Source organism: Physella acuta, unplaced genomic scaffold, assembly GCF_028476545.2.
Source record: "Physella acuta isolate Inbredline_101_S28 unplaced genomic scaffold, ASM2847654v3 ptg000508l, whole genome shotgun sequence".
NCBI classification, from domain to species: domain Eukaryota; kingdom Metazoa; phylum Mollusca; class Gastropoda; family Physidae; genus Physella; species Physella acuta.
The window spans coordinates 29,854-46,529 of record NW_026732027.1 but is presented as its reverse complement, the minus strand read 5'-3'; the positions used below and the strand labels follow the sequence as shown (position 1 = coordinate 46,529).

Genomic DNA, 16,676 nt, shown 5'->3' with positions numbered 1-16,676 from the left:
AATATTAATTTTAATTTTCTAAAGAATAATTATTTAGAATAAAAGTTACTGAGTTGCAAAAAGTATTTAAAATAAATTTTGAAAATATAAAATTAGATGAAAGATCCTGTCAAAGCAGCAAAAAAGTTACCCTCTGAATTAGTTAACAAATGTGTGAACTACTGCGGAAATTAGCTTGCCGTTAATAAAAGCACTATTGGACAAATGTATCTATATCACACAAAACAGGTTGCAATCAATGGTTTTGTGTAATGATCTACAATAGTTCTTAGATTTAATTAAAGCAGTGAATCTTTAAAAAAATATTTTCCAAAACTCAACTAACAAATTTAAAAGGAAAAAAATGATACTTTTAATAAACAAAAACACCTGCAGTAAAAGCAACTGGAAGGCTCACTTACCCAATTCTAGAATAAAGAGTAAAATTTTTATAATTTTCAAAATATTGAAATACATTTTGCTAGTAAATTCTCAATAACTAATTTAGTCAAAATTATATGGACTATCATTAAAATACAGATTGCTTGGAACTACAACAACAATATGTAAAAATTAATAGTGTGTCGACCTTTAGCTTATAACAGGCATACTACAATAGAAATGGCTAAAAATACTGTTAATGATACCAAGGGCTGGTGGTCTACAAGAAAAGAAAATAACAATCTTTCAATGTCAATGCTACCAACAGAATACTGTATTACCTCCCTTGCTTTGCCCAACCCAAGGCATATAGATTTTACAACAGACTGAAACCAAAGGTGTTATGGTGATACATGCCAAGAAATGGATGAAACCAAGGGTGTTATGGTGATACATGCCAAGAAATGGATGAAACCAAGGGTGTTATGGTGATACATGCCAACAACTGGGTGAAACCAAGGGTGTTATGGTGATACACCCCCACAATTGTTAAAAACCTGGAATTCTCGTCTTAGTGACTGCTAACTCTACGTTAAATATAAATAAAGCTATAGGTAATAATATGAGCCAGAAATAAATACCATGTGCTATAACTAGATTGAGCATTAGACTTGGTATAGAACCAGTGACACTTTCATCTGTTGTTACAGCGCTGTTGATATATCCTCTCCCTGTTAGAAGATATTGATTTTCTGTTTTAAAGTTATAAATAGTTAAGTGTTCCGCTAGACAGGAGAGGTTAACAAGAAAAGATTTTTTATATGATGGAGGCCACAGTATTTGATCAAGATAAATACCTGCCAACTATACTTTGCAAGATTTATTAATATGAGCAAGAAAACTAACTTTTAGATTACGCAGATTTCAGATCAATGCTGATATTTTATTATTAGATTTCTTCTAAAATAGTTTCAAGGTTATTTTTTTGGGGACTATGAATGAAATTGCTCAAACACTTACAGTCACAGAGTCCATTAAGGTATGCTATTCCAAGAACCTGCTTTGGCATTAGATAGCTAGTTAGTAGATGATTATGACAGTACAATTTTGGTAAACTGCTTGTCCAATGGGAGAAAGACTGCAAATAATTTGAGATAACATTTTTAAAAAAGATACTTTCTAGTTTCAGTTTTTCAAGCATCAGTAGTAAAGTAAAAGGGCCTATTTTATCAATTATCCCAAAATATATCTATTCTGGAAAATGTGGTTTATAAATTAGATCTTTATTTAAAAGTGATTACTGACATATATTTTAAGCATGTGTATAGTTATATGTAAACATAGCTGGAAAAAAAAACTTTCTTCTAATTTTAAATCCATTGTCCAAGCCACATCCCTGGCATTGAAGTATTTTAAGCATATGTATAGTTATAAGTTAACATAGCTAGAAAAAAAAAACTTACTTCTAATTTTAAATCCATTGTCCAAGCCACATCCCTGGCATTGAAGTGAACTTTATTGAAGTGATGGGAAGCTGATGGTGAAACAAACAAAACAAGCTGAGGAAACAAGAGTTCAGGGGGGAACCAAGGGGGATAACAAAAACAACTTAAACATGGGAGGCTATCTAATATATAGTCAAGGTGTTTAGAATTAGACAATATTAGGTTGATTATAATCTAAAATATATAGAAACTCTCTTAGATTCCTTACAATAGGTTTAAAAAATGTTACATTCATGATTTTCAACACTTTTAACATACCATTCCTATCTGAAATCCAATATCAGTGATTACATTCCCATAAGGACCAAGAAATTTAGATTGCCTAAATATTCTATCCACTGTTTCTAGTGAATTAATCTGTTTTAAAAAAAAGAAATTTAAATTTAAAGACATATTACCAAATGCAAAATTTTAATAATGTGTAAATATGTTTAGTTTATGAAAAAGGCTTTTTATAGACTTTTAACCAATTTATGCTACATCTGAACAGGTATTGTATTGAATTCAACTTTTGCATTACTATGCTGGGACGTTTTAACGTATTTACAGTTAAACTAAAAGCTGTTAACCGAGGCACATTTAGCGTTTTTCACAGCAATTGCAAGTTAAGCTTAAAGAACAAACATATTTTACTATTTTTTAAGTAAAATAACAAAAAATTTAATTAGCTTTTAATTTCAATAGTTACGACCAGATAGCAAAGCTAGAATTACCATCAAGGAAGTGCATATGGCATGATGATTCCTACATCTCCTTGAGTAAAAGTAATAGTCAGCAGCATAGTACAAATAACAGGTGTTTTCCATTGGATTTCTCTCTGGACTCATGTAACCCGCTAATTCAATAATAAATTATACATTAATCTCACATTTTTTAATCAATTATGTAAAAGCTCATCATAATTATATTAGGCCTAATAGTTTTAATTACTTAAGTTATACTTGAAAATGTAACTTAGATTTCTGAAAAAAATAAATTCCATTATTCCTTAAAAAGTAAAAGAACTACAAGAAATGGTGTTTACAGTATTTGTTTAGTCTCAGTAAAAATGAAAAACATACACAAGACAAAATATAAGAGTGCTGAATCAATACTAGGCTACCAATTACACAATCTAGAAACTTTGAAATTACTTACGTTTCCAATAGGGCATCTGAGGGATGTTGGTAAAAAAATCATCTCCAAAGTTTTCTGGATTCACTGCAGCGCTGTAACAGAGGACCATTTTTAACATTAGAGCATTTTGGTTATAGCAATTAACAGGACTAATCAATGCAACTATCAAATTAATGAGTTTTAAAAGTTTACAAAATTGCTGTTAGCATAACTGAAAAGAAGAAAATGCAGTTGTTGGAACAATAAAAACTTACTTGAATCAATTTTAAGTGAAAGAGTTTTTAAATTAACATCTCAATAATGTTTGTATTCATTTCTTAAGGTAGGGCATATTTATTAAAAACAGCAAAATTTTATTTTACCAGTGTTCGTCTTCATTTCTCAAATCTGTACCCCTGTATGCAATGTAAGTGTCATTCTCTGGATTCTCAGCTGATGTTAACAGATTTCTAGCGGGCTAACACAAAGAAATAAAAATTAATTTGGATTAGATTAGATTAATGTGTTAAAAATTATATTTTTGCTCTTTTATTTTATTTTATTTTTTTTTTAAATGCTAGTGGTTCTTAACCTGGGTTTGATCTAACCCCAGTGGTTTGGATGAGTCAGTCTCAGGGGTTCAGCAGAGGTAAGACACATGCAAGACTCATATGATTAATGGTCAAATTTTGGCAGTGCAAGTGATAGAAGTTTTGAGAAGAGATCAGTGAAACTAGTGGGATTTTAATCAATTGGATACTTTCAAAAAAGTTAAGAACACTGCCTTAAGCATTACCACAAGTTAAAAGCCGACAAAAATGTTGTACTTTTCAATCTATGAACTTATGGTTATAAAACACACATTCCAAATATAAACCTGTTTTCACAATGCTCAGAGTAATAAAAAGAGTGTATTCCAATAAAAACATTACCTCAATTGCATAAGTTTCATTCTCATCAAAAATATGTATCGACCAGAAGTTATCTCCCATATATGCTGTTACAGGTGCATCTTCATTATCTACAAAAAAGTTTGATAATGTGAACTTCATGAAAATGTTAGTTAATATGCCTCAAACAGCATTAAAAAATTAATAAACAACAGAAATATTTCAACGTTACAAAATGCATCAAACATTTTTAGTCTGTTAGCAACTGAATTAACTGACAGACCAGTTAGGTGCCCACTGAAGACTTGGGTTTGATCCACTGTGTAGGATTTCATTCTTCCCTCTCCATCAACAAGATGAGCTTTAAAGTCTTTAGATAAAAGGCTTGAGCCAGAACTAAGTGTTAGCTGGAAAGTTCTGACAAAAAAAAAGGAAAATTAATGAGAATTACATTACGATACTAATACAAAACTGATCAAAACCTATCAAGTAATTTTTTTAATAAATGAAAGTACTTTTATAAACTGAGTTAAGGCTGGGTATGGGCAAAAGTTAACATGTATCATCACAATTAGATCTGAAACAAATAAGGCGGAGGCATCCACTTAAACTCCCCCCCCCCCCCCCCATTCTTAAAACAAGCTATAAGTATTTTTAGAAAAATGCTTTAAAAAAACAACTAGCTGCTTCATATTGAAAAATGTATATTGAGTTTAGTGAATACATTTTTGTAAACATATCAAAGCACTATTTTGGCACATGTGTTAAATATAAGAAAACTTAGAAAACTACACCTTTGAAAAACAGTGAACTCTAAATGTTTAATGAGTCTTTGGTCACCATCAGATCTTTTAACATATGATGAGGCATGTATTTCATTCAAAGTTTCAAAATATTTCAACATTGCTAAACCAAAAGCTACATGTAAAAGAAAGAACTTTTAAAATATAAATTATAAGTAAAACAGCATTAGGCTTAACATTAACTACTTGAATTGCATAATCTGTTTCAATGAAAATGCCTTAATTTCCTTTTAACATAATATTTCGGCAAAAGAATATGAACTATAGTTAGCTGTCCATAAAATCTGTTTAAAGTAACTAATTAACAATTAATTTTTGTTTTTATACATTGCTTAGTGTTTAAGTTTTTAAGCTCAAATAAATGTACACAACTTATGAAGTTCAAAAGTTATAAATCTGGAGTCCACAGTCCAGTTCATCCACAAAGTTGGACTATGTGTTTAAATCATCCAATGAATATAAATTCAATTAAGAATGCAGACGAAGAAGAAAAAGTTATATGCAAACAATAATAATGTAAACCCAAGCTAACATTTATCATTTAATACTTAATTATTAATTAAGTTAATACTAACAATAACAATTTCAAAGAATACGTTCAAGACAAACTAAATTGTGACGGAAAACAGAGATCATTATTTAAATTATTATAACCATGATCATTAATCATTGTAAATATTGTAATCATCATGCATCCATTTCTAAAATTTCTACTGTTTACTGAAGTCTACTGTGATAATGCAAACAATTAAAAATTTAGTAACAGTGTAGTTAATTAGTAATTATAGTATAATTATTAATTAAAGGAACCACAACAGGTACTAGAATTCTAGATCTAGATCTTGCTAGTTAGCTAGAATCTAAATCTAGCTAGTACTACTAGAAATCTAGTAGAGTTCGGAGTTTTGACACATTTGCACTCAATGGCACTCAATGCACTGCAAGTTAGATCTAATCTAGATCTAGATCTAGAAGTTAAGTAGTCGGGGAGAGTAAGAGACTGTCGTGAGGGATGTTTTATATAATGGTAAGTTTCAGAATGCTGGGTTGTGTTAAGAGCATGTCTGTGATATTGCTAATTTTGATTAAAATGCACCATGACTGCAGGTTAAATAAACTAAAGCCAAACATGAAAATATCATTTTGGAATGGTTTGTTTTTTGTAAATATTTACACAGGAAGTCTAACCAGATTTTTTAGAGACTACTTAGCCTAATTAAATCAGCCCTAGATCTAGATCTAGATTCTAGATACATATCTAGATCTAAATCGCAAACCAATACTGTTTGATCTAGATACATTATTTTTCGTGATGGTCAAAAAATCTAAAATAGTCTAAATTATACTTTGTCGGTGCATGACTAGTACTATAATTTAGATCTTAGTCTTAGTATATATTCCCAGAGTTTCTTCCAGGCATCTCTTCGTAAAAATTGGACACATTTCACGATTTTTTATGATAGATGCAGACTTAGTGCGGCATTTCAAGTTGAAAATCAGTATTGATCCTTCGATACTTATAAATTATAAACTAAATCTAATAATCTAATAATTCATTTATAACTTTTGGGCTATGTGTATGCCTATTACATATTTTATTTTAATTTTTAATTTCTGATCTGAAAGTATAGGCCCATAATATTGAATTTCATTAGGCTACTTTTTAAAAAATATACCGGTACGTTTACAAATTTTTTTCGAAAGAATTTTGTTTATTAACAAATAGAGTCAACTAATTACATAATTCATACTTACCTGAAATAGAAACAATAACTCTCGCGTCTAAAACTAAAAATAATAGTCATGAAACGAAACTATTTTAAACCATCATTTGTAAGTGTCAAGAGTTTCTTACAAGGTCAACGTTTTAGCTTAATTAAGCCGTTTCGAGAAGGAAATTTTAGACTAAACAAACGCGTTTATATAATTTAAAATGTCAGCAAGGTTGCCTAGTGTGTCAGGACATGCAGATTCACTTTAGGCCTCCCCTACAGTGGCGTAGCTAGGGGAGGGCGGGTGGGGCGATCACCCCGGGCGCCGACCCTAAGGGGGCGCCAAAAGGGGTAGAAGAATTAATTGAAAAGCTCACTTTAAGCTCATTTTAAGCTGAAATATTAAATAATATAAATCAAAGTTACGAAAATAAACGACTTCAAGGCGTTCCACACTGATTTAACTGTTTTCTTTATCAATTTTGTGACACCTAAATAGAAAATCTAATGGGATAGTAACTGGTAAGAAGCTTCACAAACCTCTCCAATTTATTTACTTTGGAGGGGGGGGGGGGCGCTTTTTCAAAAGGGGAGGGGGGCGCTTTTTTAAGACTGGAATAACTATAAATAGAATGAGAGGGGGCGCAAAAATGTATATTCGGCCCCGGGAGCCGGAATCGGTCGCTTCGCCTCTGCTCCCCTGTGCCCAAAACTAACCCCACTCCACATATTCCCAAAGTGTATGAATAATACTAATAGTAAATGACAATTAGCTTTATAATAACGAGATCGGGTTTAGGGTATTTATCGCCCGACTGGGATAATAGTAATAAAATAGTAACAGCTTCTAGGATAACAGCTTTCCAGGCAACTCGTTTTGACCAACTATTTCTAGCAACCCCCCCCCCCCCCAGAGGCGTAGCGACCCGGACACAAACTTTCAATTTGGCGCCCCCTCATGAGCAACCTTTCAATTTTCAATTTGCACCCCCACCCCTCAAACTTTCGATTTGCAACCCACCCTCAACCTTTCGTTTTGCACACCCCCCTCATATATTTTGTATATTTATAATGCAAACATGCAGCTAAGATGATATTTTAATTTGTTTTTCCAGCCCGGGGACATATGTACCCCCACCCCCCGCCCCTCACGACGCCTCTGCAACCCCCCCCCCCCCCCCCCTCGCTTCCAGCGGTAACCCATCTTATGAAATAAAAATGTATTCTTTCAACACTGTTATCTGAATGTCTTTGTGTTTGCGTTTCCATTGCGATTTCTTTTTTTATTTTATTTTATGTAAAGAGGCCGATGACCCGTGTTCCTAAGGTAAAATATGGCCTATCACGTGAAAGATTTTAGCTTATATCACCATCAGACCAGGTCGCACGCTCATTTGCAAATCAAAATTGTAGGCCCCTAAGCCCCTTTCCAACAGCATAGCCAGGCCGCACAACTTTAATACAGGGACTACACTCTACACATCCTACCATTAATGACAACCCCTAATCACAGAATAGTAATAACTCACGCTGTTACTATGCATATAACCGTTTAATTAACTTGGTCAAAAGTTCATTAACCAACCAAAATGTTAAATAATTATTCGAAAAATTCATTGTCCGATAAAAATGGAGCTTTGTCTGGTTAAGGATTTCATAAAGGGAAACAAAAACTTAAAACTGTGTCGCTTGAGGGTTATATTAAATTGAATATTTATGTAAATGTTCTTGAACTTTTGCGGATTTTCACCTTTTCCCTTTCCTGATTATAATTTATACAATTTTACGATACACACGTTTTCTATGTGAATTCTTTTTAAAATATTACAAGTAATGAAAGAATAATTTTAAAAAAACAACAACAAGTTATTGGTATTTTCTCTCATTTTTTTAAAATCATGTATTATAGTGCAGTCTAAAAACCACCAAAGCAACTATTAATTCACGTTTTATCCCTTCCTCTACGCAGACTTGTCTGCTGTCCTCTTCCACACGTCTGCTGAAGGTTTGACACGTGTTCTTTAAGGTTTCTATTAGGCGTTTTTCTCGGGGGGGGGGGGGGGCGGGGGAGGAAAAGGATGGACACTGATTAATGTGGACTAACTATTGTTATATAAATTATATAAATTATATTTTTTTTCGTTTCATGGGGGGCGGGGAGGGGGTCAGTATAATCATCCATACTCCAGCACAGGAAAGAGAACTCCAGTAAGACATTAGAGACGTTCAATTAAGAGTTTCCACCCCCGAAATTTTTTTACCGCCCCCCCCCCCCCCAACGAAATGAAATTTATATAATTTATATAGAAAATATATACTTTTAACAGTGTCCGCCTCCCCGAAGAAAATTTCAAGTGCCCGCCCCCCCCCCCCCCCCGGAGAAAAAAGTCTGGAAGAAACACTGGTTCAGTATTGTTAGAATTAAAGTTTGTGTTGTTGTTTTTTGCTGTTGTTGTTGTTGTTTTATGAAGGGGGGACGGGGGGTGGGGACTTTTTTCATACTGATTTTATTTTCATTTTTATTTTCAAATTTTCAGTAACTTTTGATCCTCATACATAGGGTAGAGGTGGGTTTTTTTTTTAAATATTTTTTTGTGGGGGAAAGGGGGGGGGGATTTTGTGACTTAACAAAGATAATATGTGTCAATAGTATGAACAAAAAAACAAGAAGTATTTCAGGGACACCTTAAAAGCTTAAAGTAAAAAAAAAATGCTCTATGATATTTTAGATCAGAGTTTCTTCCAGGCATCTCTTCGGGGGGGCAAAGCCCCCCCTCGAAAAATTTTTACCGCCCCCCCCCCCCCCCGAACGAAATGAAATTTATATAATTTATATAGAAAATATATACTTTTAACAGTGTCCGCCCCCCCCCCCCCCGAAGAAAGTTTACCGCCCCCCCGAAGATTTCAAGTGCCCCCCCCCCCCCGGAGAAAAAAGTCTGGAAGAAACACTGTTTTAGATCATAGAAAAGTACGAATAGCTCATTTTTTTTCAAGCATTATAAAACACGTTGAGCCCACATACCTGGGAAGATTTAAATACGAAACTTCTTTATCTAGGTTCACCCTGTCATTGGTAGCCTAAATAATAAATCGTCAGCGGAAACGCAAACAAGTCTTTGTATAAAAAAAGTGGTTCGCAAAGTCACGTGGCATCTTATGTATTGGACGGCCGCTGCTGGCGCGTTTCATAATGGACGGCTAAAGGTGAAAAATTCTTGATGATAATACCATTTTTTTTCTTCGTTTATAAGTTTTCGTCAACACACACTTTAACGCTTTGTTGAAATTCCAATACCTAGGTAAGTAAAGAAAATAAATAGTCCTTTTTTTTTTCAAGAAAAACTGATAAATGTTATAACCAATTTGAAAATTAGTGACAAATAATTTGTTCTTTGAACTTTTTTTAATAAAAAAAAACTACGATAACGGGAGTAATGGATATAATAATAGGGAATCTCTTGAAACAAAATAAAAAACGTTGCCTTTTATAACATAGCCTGAAACAATTAAAAAAAAGTATTATTATTAATATTATATTTGTTTAATTAGACATAAATCAAGTAGGCCTAATTTTTTAAAAATCTTTATGAAATAGATATTAGAACGTATTGTATAATTTCATTTTGTACTTTAAACAAGTCTCGTGTTTTTGTTTAATGCTTTTAATTGTTTTTTTTCTAAAAATGTATTCGAAACATTATGTTGTTTCAGGTCAAAGTAAAAAAAAATGGTTCCATTATTGTTGGTGATGATTACCTCTTGTATAGCTCTTGCTCAAAAAAGTAAGTTTATTCCTTTATATTTTTTTTTAGATTTTGTTTTTTAAGCACTTAACTTCATCTTAAAAGATTACGTTTACGAACCTGAAGGTCTATGTTACATTTTTCTGTGACCTCGGAATATGAAGGGATAGTTCAGGGGTCGGCAACCTTTTGAGACTGAAGAGCCAAAAGTAACACTTTTAAAAATTTACCAGTTTTTAAAGAGCCGCTAACATTTTTATTTCAATACTTGGTTATTGATGAGGATTTGATTTATATAAATAAAAGCTGTATACCCGTGCTCCGCCATTGTGAATCTTTTTTAAATGTACCACCTTGGGAACATAAAAAAACTAAACACAAACTCAACGCAAACACAAACACAAAAGAAAACACAAATACACCACAAACGAAAACGCAAACACAAAAACAATGCAAACACAAACACAATGCAAACACAAACACAATGCAAGCTCAAAAAACACAAACACAAACGCAATCACAAACACAAAAGAAAAAAACAAACGCAAACACCGAGGCATGCAAAATAATATTTTTATGAGTTTTGAAAATAAAATAATATAATTAATAATATTTGCGCATGGAACACGAGAGCCTCATCTTGACATCAAAAGAGCCGCATGCGGCTCGCGAACCGCAGGATGCCGACCCCTGGGGTAGTGTATCAGCACTATGCCCAGCCGCCTTGACTTTCCCTTCTTGCGTGAGCTAGGTGGATTCAGAGACGTTCTATTGCATACAACCCGGGTTAGAGTAAAGTACTCTACAACTGGGCCACGCCGTCCCATTTATCATCATCTTAGAAAGGTGAAATTGAACGAAGAATGACAAGTGAATTTGACATTTTTGTTATCTAAACAAACAAAAAAACAAAAAAATTCACATGGTAGTCAAAATCTTGTTTGGCGATTTTTTAATAGGTTAAAAATAATCTGCTTCTATAAATTATTCGTATACACTTTGATTTAATACCATCGTATCACCCCTACCCCACCTTTCTCACAAAGCTACAGGTACAGGTATTCTGAAGGGGGAGGAGCAGGTACTATCAACATCAAGACGTCATTAGTTTTGTTAGTAAATAAACCGCCTTCCTCACAGATACAAATAGTGACTGATTGACGGAATTAAGTAGAGCGGAATAGACACCTATCAAATAGTCATATGCCTACTTCTATCTTTGTGCTCTTTTTTGCTTTCTGCCGTCCATAAAAATTATGTATTATAAGGTATCTTTTTGGGGAAGGGGGGGTGTCTTTCAAATGACGTCACACTTCAGTCTTCCGCATAAAATTGCAAATATTTTATATGTGATTTGTTTTCAGTCACTAACTTAATTAATTTTTACAGTTCGCTTTTTGAACCCACCCTCTCCTAGTCGTCACACATCGTCCCAAAAGTCCCCCCCCCCGGAGCGTGTTATATGTTCACCCACCGCCTATTTCTATTTCCCAGCGCCATGCCACACGAGCAAAACTGTCTGCGAGGGTTCCGAGACCTTGACCTTGGTCAACAGCCAGCTCTTCTGCTGCGACGCGGGCTACAGCATCCAGTGGAAAACTGACGTCATCAACGGCACTTCTAAGACTGACTGCATCTGCGAGAGGCAGTTTTACGGTAGGGAAGCAAAAATAATTGTTTGGTTCGGAAAAATTGGTCGGAAATTTTAAAAAATTGGAAATAACGATGGTTTGATGTTTAAGCTAACGATAAATAGTTATCTGAAATTCAACGAATATTTTTCTGTATTTAGTCTTTTTGTAAAAATTACTAACATTTTCTATACTATTGACTTTTAATATGAGTTAAAAATAAAATTATGAACACAGTATCATTATCTAAATAACGAAACATTACTAAACAATTTTTAAAAATTAGACCAACTCGTAAAATTTAGTGATTTTTGGCTAATTTTAAATTTTCAAAAAGCTCTAAATACCGAAAGTAGAAAAAAAATTCAGGAATTACTCGTTAATATTATTCACTTTTCGGTCACTAACTCATATCACGCCCTTTCCACACTGAAGGCTAACAGCCCGAATTCATCGTAAATCATTCACGACTCTCCTTCTCTCTAGCTTAACTCTTTAATGTCTTTATTATCTCGCCTTTACCCAGTAAATCACGAGTTCTCGTCCCCTGTGTTTTATATCTACTAGTGACGGACTGCATAGAAGACGAGGTTCAGTGTCGAGGCGCCACTAGTCTGGCGATGGACGGTCGGAAAGCGAGGTGCTGTAAAAATGGCGACAGCATGACAAGCGCCAGTCGCGTGATGATTCATGGGATAACGACCACCTGCAAGTGTGTTCGTCAGATCGAAAACAAAAATTTCGGCGCTTTTAATTTGGCGAACACGGCGACCAAGTATGTGGACACAAACACACACACCCACACACACCCACGCACGCACCCACGCGCGCACGCACCCACGCACGCACGCACACACACAGACACACACCACACACACACACAAATGTTACTGGGTTTAATCAGTCACTTTAATTATCTACACCAGAGTTTCTTCCGGGCATCACTCCGCCCCTCACTCCCCGAAGAAAGTCTATTGCCCCCCCCCCCCTCTCCCACCCCGAACGAAATGGAATTTAAAATTTATATAGAAAACATATACTTTTACCAGTGTCCCCCCCCCCTCTCCCCCGGAACATGTTGTCCGTTCCCCCCCCCCCCCGAAAATATGGTGGGAAATGACGTCTCATACCTAGTGGGGTGGAGGTTTCAGAATTTTGTGACGGGAAATGACGTCACACGCCTAGCTTGAGAGCTCTGTGACGAGGTGCTACACGAGAAAGGTTGCCTTTTATTTTAGCAGGGTCAGGTTTTTTGTGTGTGACCGCAAGTGACTGTATCAGGGTCAGGGTAAACATTATCCGAATTAGCGTGACGTCATGTAGATTTATATATGACGTCGTGGTCTGATGGCACAGCGCATGACAGCTAACCCCGGATCTCGGGGCTCGGGTCCGTAGGACATCCCTGAGTCCACCATGCTCTGATTGGTACGTGACTCACGTAAGTAAAGGCGGCTGGACATCATGCTGACTACGCTATCTCTTCATATGCAGAGGTCATTGAAACAGGTGAACTCTACTTCATTTGCCCCATGGATCACCAGCCCGAAATGTCATTCTACTATTTAGATTTATGAGAGATCTCTTTGACTAAAATGCGTAAAGCTTATATATATATATATATATATATATATATATATATATATATATATATATATATATATATATATATATATATATATATATATGTTTAAAGTAATTAGTACTAGATTTGTATAAGAGCTGGCCTTAGCAACACGGGTTAATTAACCAATCAGAAGGAGTGGAAGATTCCTACTTCAGTCAAACCATACCCAGGGAACATAACTCCTAACCAACGCGAGTAACGTTGCGTAGAGTAAAATCACTAAGAACATTTTCGAACGATCCATAATTTTCTACAAAAACAAATATTTTAAAAATTAATTTTTAAAATTTGAACTCTGTTCATTTAACCTTTGCCCTATCCAACCTCTAAAGTCTACCTAGATTCTAATGTTGATGTTTGAGATGACACACGAGTGACACTCCACAGAGAGCCCACCATGATGGAACAGCTGCAGTATCTGGGCAGTCTGGGACTACTTCCGGAAGACATGCAAGCCCAGGTGAACCTGATGAACCCCAACCAGCGCAGCAGCAGTGGAATAGGCTCGTGGGCCATGAGCTTCCTGGAGGGCGTCGCACGCGGTGTCCAGCAAGCCTTGACTCCGAGTAAAAAAAATATTTTCTTACCTCATGTTACAAAATATGTACATCCTCGGTCGAGCGAGTGTTAGCTCGAACGTCTCGAGTTCAAATCTGGGTGTAAGTCCGTAGAAGATCACTGAGTACACCGAGCTCTGATAGTATTTGACTCACGTTAGGGAAAGTAAAAGAGGCTGGGCATAGTAATGACCACTTCTCTTCATATGCCAAAGTCACAGACAAAATTAAACTCTACTTCACCTGCCTCACGGATTGTCAGGTTCGAAAGGGAACTTCACTTATTTTACTAGGTGTTAAAGTAGGCGCCGGCGTGGTCAAACGGTAGCATACGACTGCTAGCCGGAACGTATTTTAAGTTCGAATCCTCTAGTCTTTAGGTGTGGAAGGAGGGGTAACAGCGGTTGGGCAATGGGATAACGACACCGTACCTTTTCATGTAAAGCAGCAACAACAAACAAACATGTATGTTACTTCCTTTTACCCATGGACGTGAGGCGGAAAAGATACTTTAACACTCATTGAGAGTTTCCAATTGTATGTGCTTCGCCCAGCGTTAGATAGTAGGCCTACTTCTCACAGAAATTAAGTGCACACGGAAAAACATGGTGCTAGGTTAAGATATTTTTGATGCAGTATAATAAAGCACTTTATAAAATGAATGTGCTCTCTAGTAAACAAACAATGATTCATCTGTTGTTGTTTTATTAGAATTTTAAATATCGGATTTCAACTATTTTTACATTTTATTTTCACCCACTTATCCCAGTTTTAAAGTGAGATAGGAGATGGGTTAGTTATTCGTCAAAGATAAAAGGTTTATGCAGAAAGCTTTTTTTTTAACGAGTAAAAGTAATGTTAACTCCTAAAGGTAAACAAACTACCTATAATGTAACTCAGGTAACCAAACCACCTGTATTGTACCCCCCCCCCCCACACACACACAGGTAACCAGACTACAGAAACAGGTACAAGCCGTCGAAGCAGACATCGGGGACTGGGGAGCCCCGGGACAGGCAGCAATGGACTCCCTGCCCCCCAGCCTTCACCGTCGATGTCTAGCCCTTCCCAAATGATGCCTAGCCCTAATCCATCGCCAGTGATGCCTAGCTCTGGTCCTTCCCAAATGATGCCTAACTCTAATCCTTCACAAATGATGCCTAACTCTAATCCTTCACAAATGATGCCTAACTCTAATGCCTCTCCCATGATGGCGCCTATGTTTGGCATGCAAGGAAACAGATTCCAGGTAATGAAATAACTTTAAGTTATACCATTAAAGTCTTTTAAATCATTGTATTTAAGATTATAACCTACTTTACATTGATATAGCCTCGCCTAATTAGTCGAAACTAAACTGATATAGCCTTGTATTCCCTATAAAAATAAAATATTTCTTAGCATTCCCTAAAGCCATCGGGTCTAAATGGAAAAAAAAATCATTTAAAACCCACCAAATTTTTAAGAAATTGTTGTTATGCTTCGCAGTCCTAACGGTTTCTTATGTTTTCAGAGAAGAATGCGCAGGCCCCAGCAACAACGCAACACTGGATCTCCGGGATTTTTCGGACAGATGTTTAACTCTTTTTTCGGCCAAAATTCTCAGCCAACCGGAAGTCCCCAGAGCAACTCGGTATCGTCTGCAAACAACCCGCAAGCTAATCCCTACAATTCTATTTCTGGGCGCAGACCTTAAGGGCACTCCCCGATGACCTTAGCTGAGGTCCACGACATCTTATGGACCTTAGGTCTATACCCAAATGACGTAAACTGTGGTCTATCTTCTAGAAGATACTCTGAACCCTGGATCATTTGGTCCACAATCAACTGTCTCTAACTTTAAAAGTCTTCGAATATTGCAACACTAATGTCTTTTTAAAAGGACAGATAGTTTAGTAAGGAATTTGAGCTATAAATTAAATATCATTTTTGTACCTTTTTATTCGATGCTATTTTTGTTTGATGGTTGTTGAAATTCCTACATTATAGTTATTAACACAAAGTTCTTCAAAAGTTATCAGTGTCACATCTGTTTATACATTCTATTCATGCTTTATTCTATTATTCCATATATTAGGTTTTCTTATAAATTACAGTGTAGTTTTAACATGCTTGTGTATAGTTCATCTTCACCATACTCAGTTGCTAAAGTTGAAGTAAAATATTTTTTTTCATTCTAAGTTCGTTATTTGTCCTTAAAGCTGTATGCGGTAATTGGCTTTTATGTGTCGGATATGTTGCCATAGTTACCATAGCACCCACTTTGAAGTTAAAACTCCATAGTATCTTGTGAAGGTTATTGCCAAGCTTTCAGGATCTTGTCACTATCGCTGTTGAGTTACGTGTATCTTATCAAGGTCATGGAGGAGCTGCGTTCATCTTGTCAAGGTCATCGTAGAGCTACGTTCATCTTGTCAAGGTCATAGTAGAGCTACGTGTATCTTGTCAAGATCATAGTAGAGCTACGTGTATCTTGTCAAGGTCATAGTAGAGCTACGTGTATCTTGTTAAGGTCATAGTAGAGCTACGTGTATCTTGTTAAGGTCATGGGAGCGCTACGTTCATCTTGTCAAGGTCATGGTAGAGCTACGTTCATCTTGTCAAGGTCATTGTAGGCTACGTTCATCTTATCAAGGTCATTGTAGGCTACGTTCATCTTGTCAAGGTCATGGTCGAGTTACGTGCACCGTTTCAAGGTCATTGTTGAGCTATGTGTAATTTGGTCAAGGCCGCTGCTGAAGTACAAGTGT

The 16,676-nt window shown here is 35.7% G+C and overlaps 2 protein-coding genes across 2 annotated transcripts; one reads left to right on the top strand and one right to left on the bottom strand.

Annotated features, from left to right (window-relative positions):
- Nucleotides 1-92: 92 nt before the first annotated feature.
- On the bottom strand, nt 93-5,797 carry LOC131944773 (disintegrin and metalloproteinase domain-containing protein 17-like). Its single transcript, XM_059305585.1, has 13 exons — nt 5,750-5,797; nt 4,645-4,768; nt 4,126-4,267; nt 3,893-4,006; nt 3,344-3,438; nt 3,003-3,073; nt 2,579-2,700; nt 2,124-2,222; nt 1,824-1,919; nt 1,381-1,498; nt 1,002-1,091; nt 402-407; nt 93-106 (listed from the first exon to the last, which is right to left on the bottom strand). The coding sequence occupies exons 1-13, from the start codon at nt 5,793-5,795 to the stop codon at nt 93-95; spliced, it is 1,137 nt and encodes a 378-aa protein (XP_059161568.1). The 5' UTR covers nt 5,796-5,797.
- Nucleotides 5,798-9,502: 3,705 nt separating this feature from the next.
- Nucleotides 9,503-16,054, top strand: LOC131944780 (uncharacterized). Its single transcript, XM_059305594.1, has 7 exons — nt 9,503-9,667; nt 10,080-10,150; nt 11,606-11,767; nt 12,310-12,517; nt 13,757-13,935; nt 14,874-15,175; nt 15,440-16,054. The coding sequence occupies exons 2-7, from the start codon at nt 10,096-10,098 to the stop codon at nt 15,620-15,622; spliced, it is 1,089 nt and encodes a 362-aa protein (XP_059161577.1). The 5' UTR covers nt 9,503-9,667; nt 10,080-10,095; the 3' UTR covers nt 15,623-16,054.
- Nucleotides 16,055-16,676: the final 622 nt, after the last annotated feature.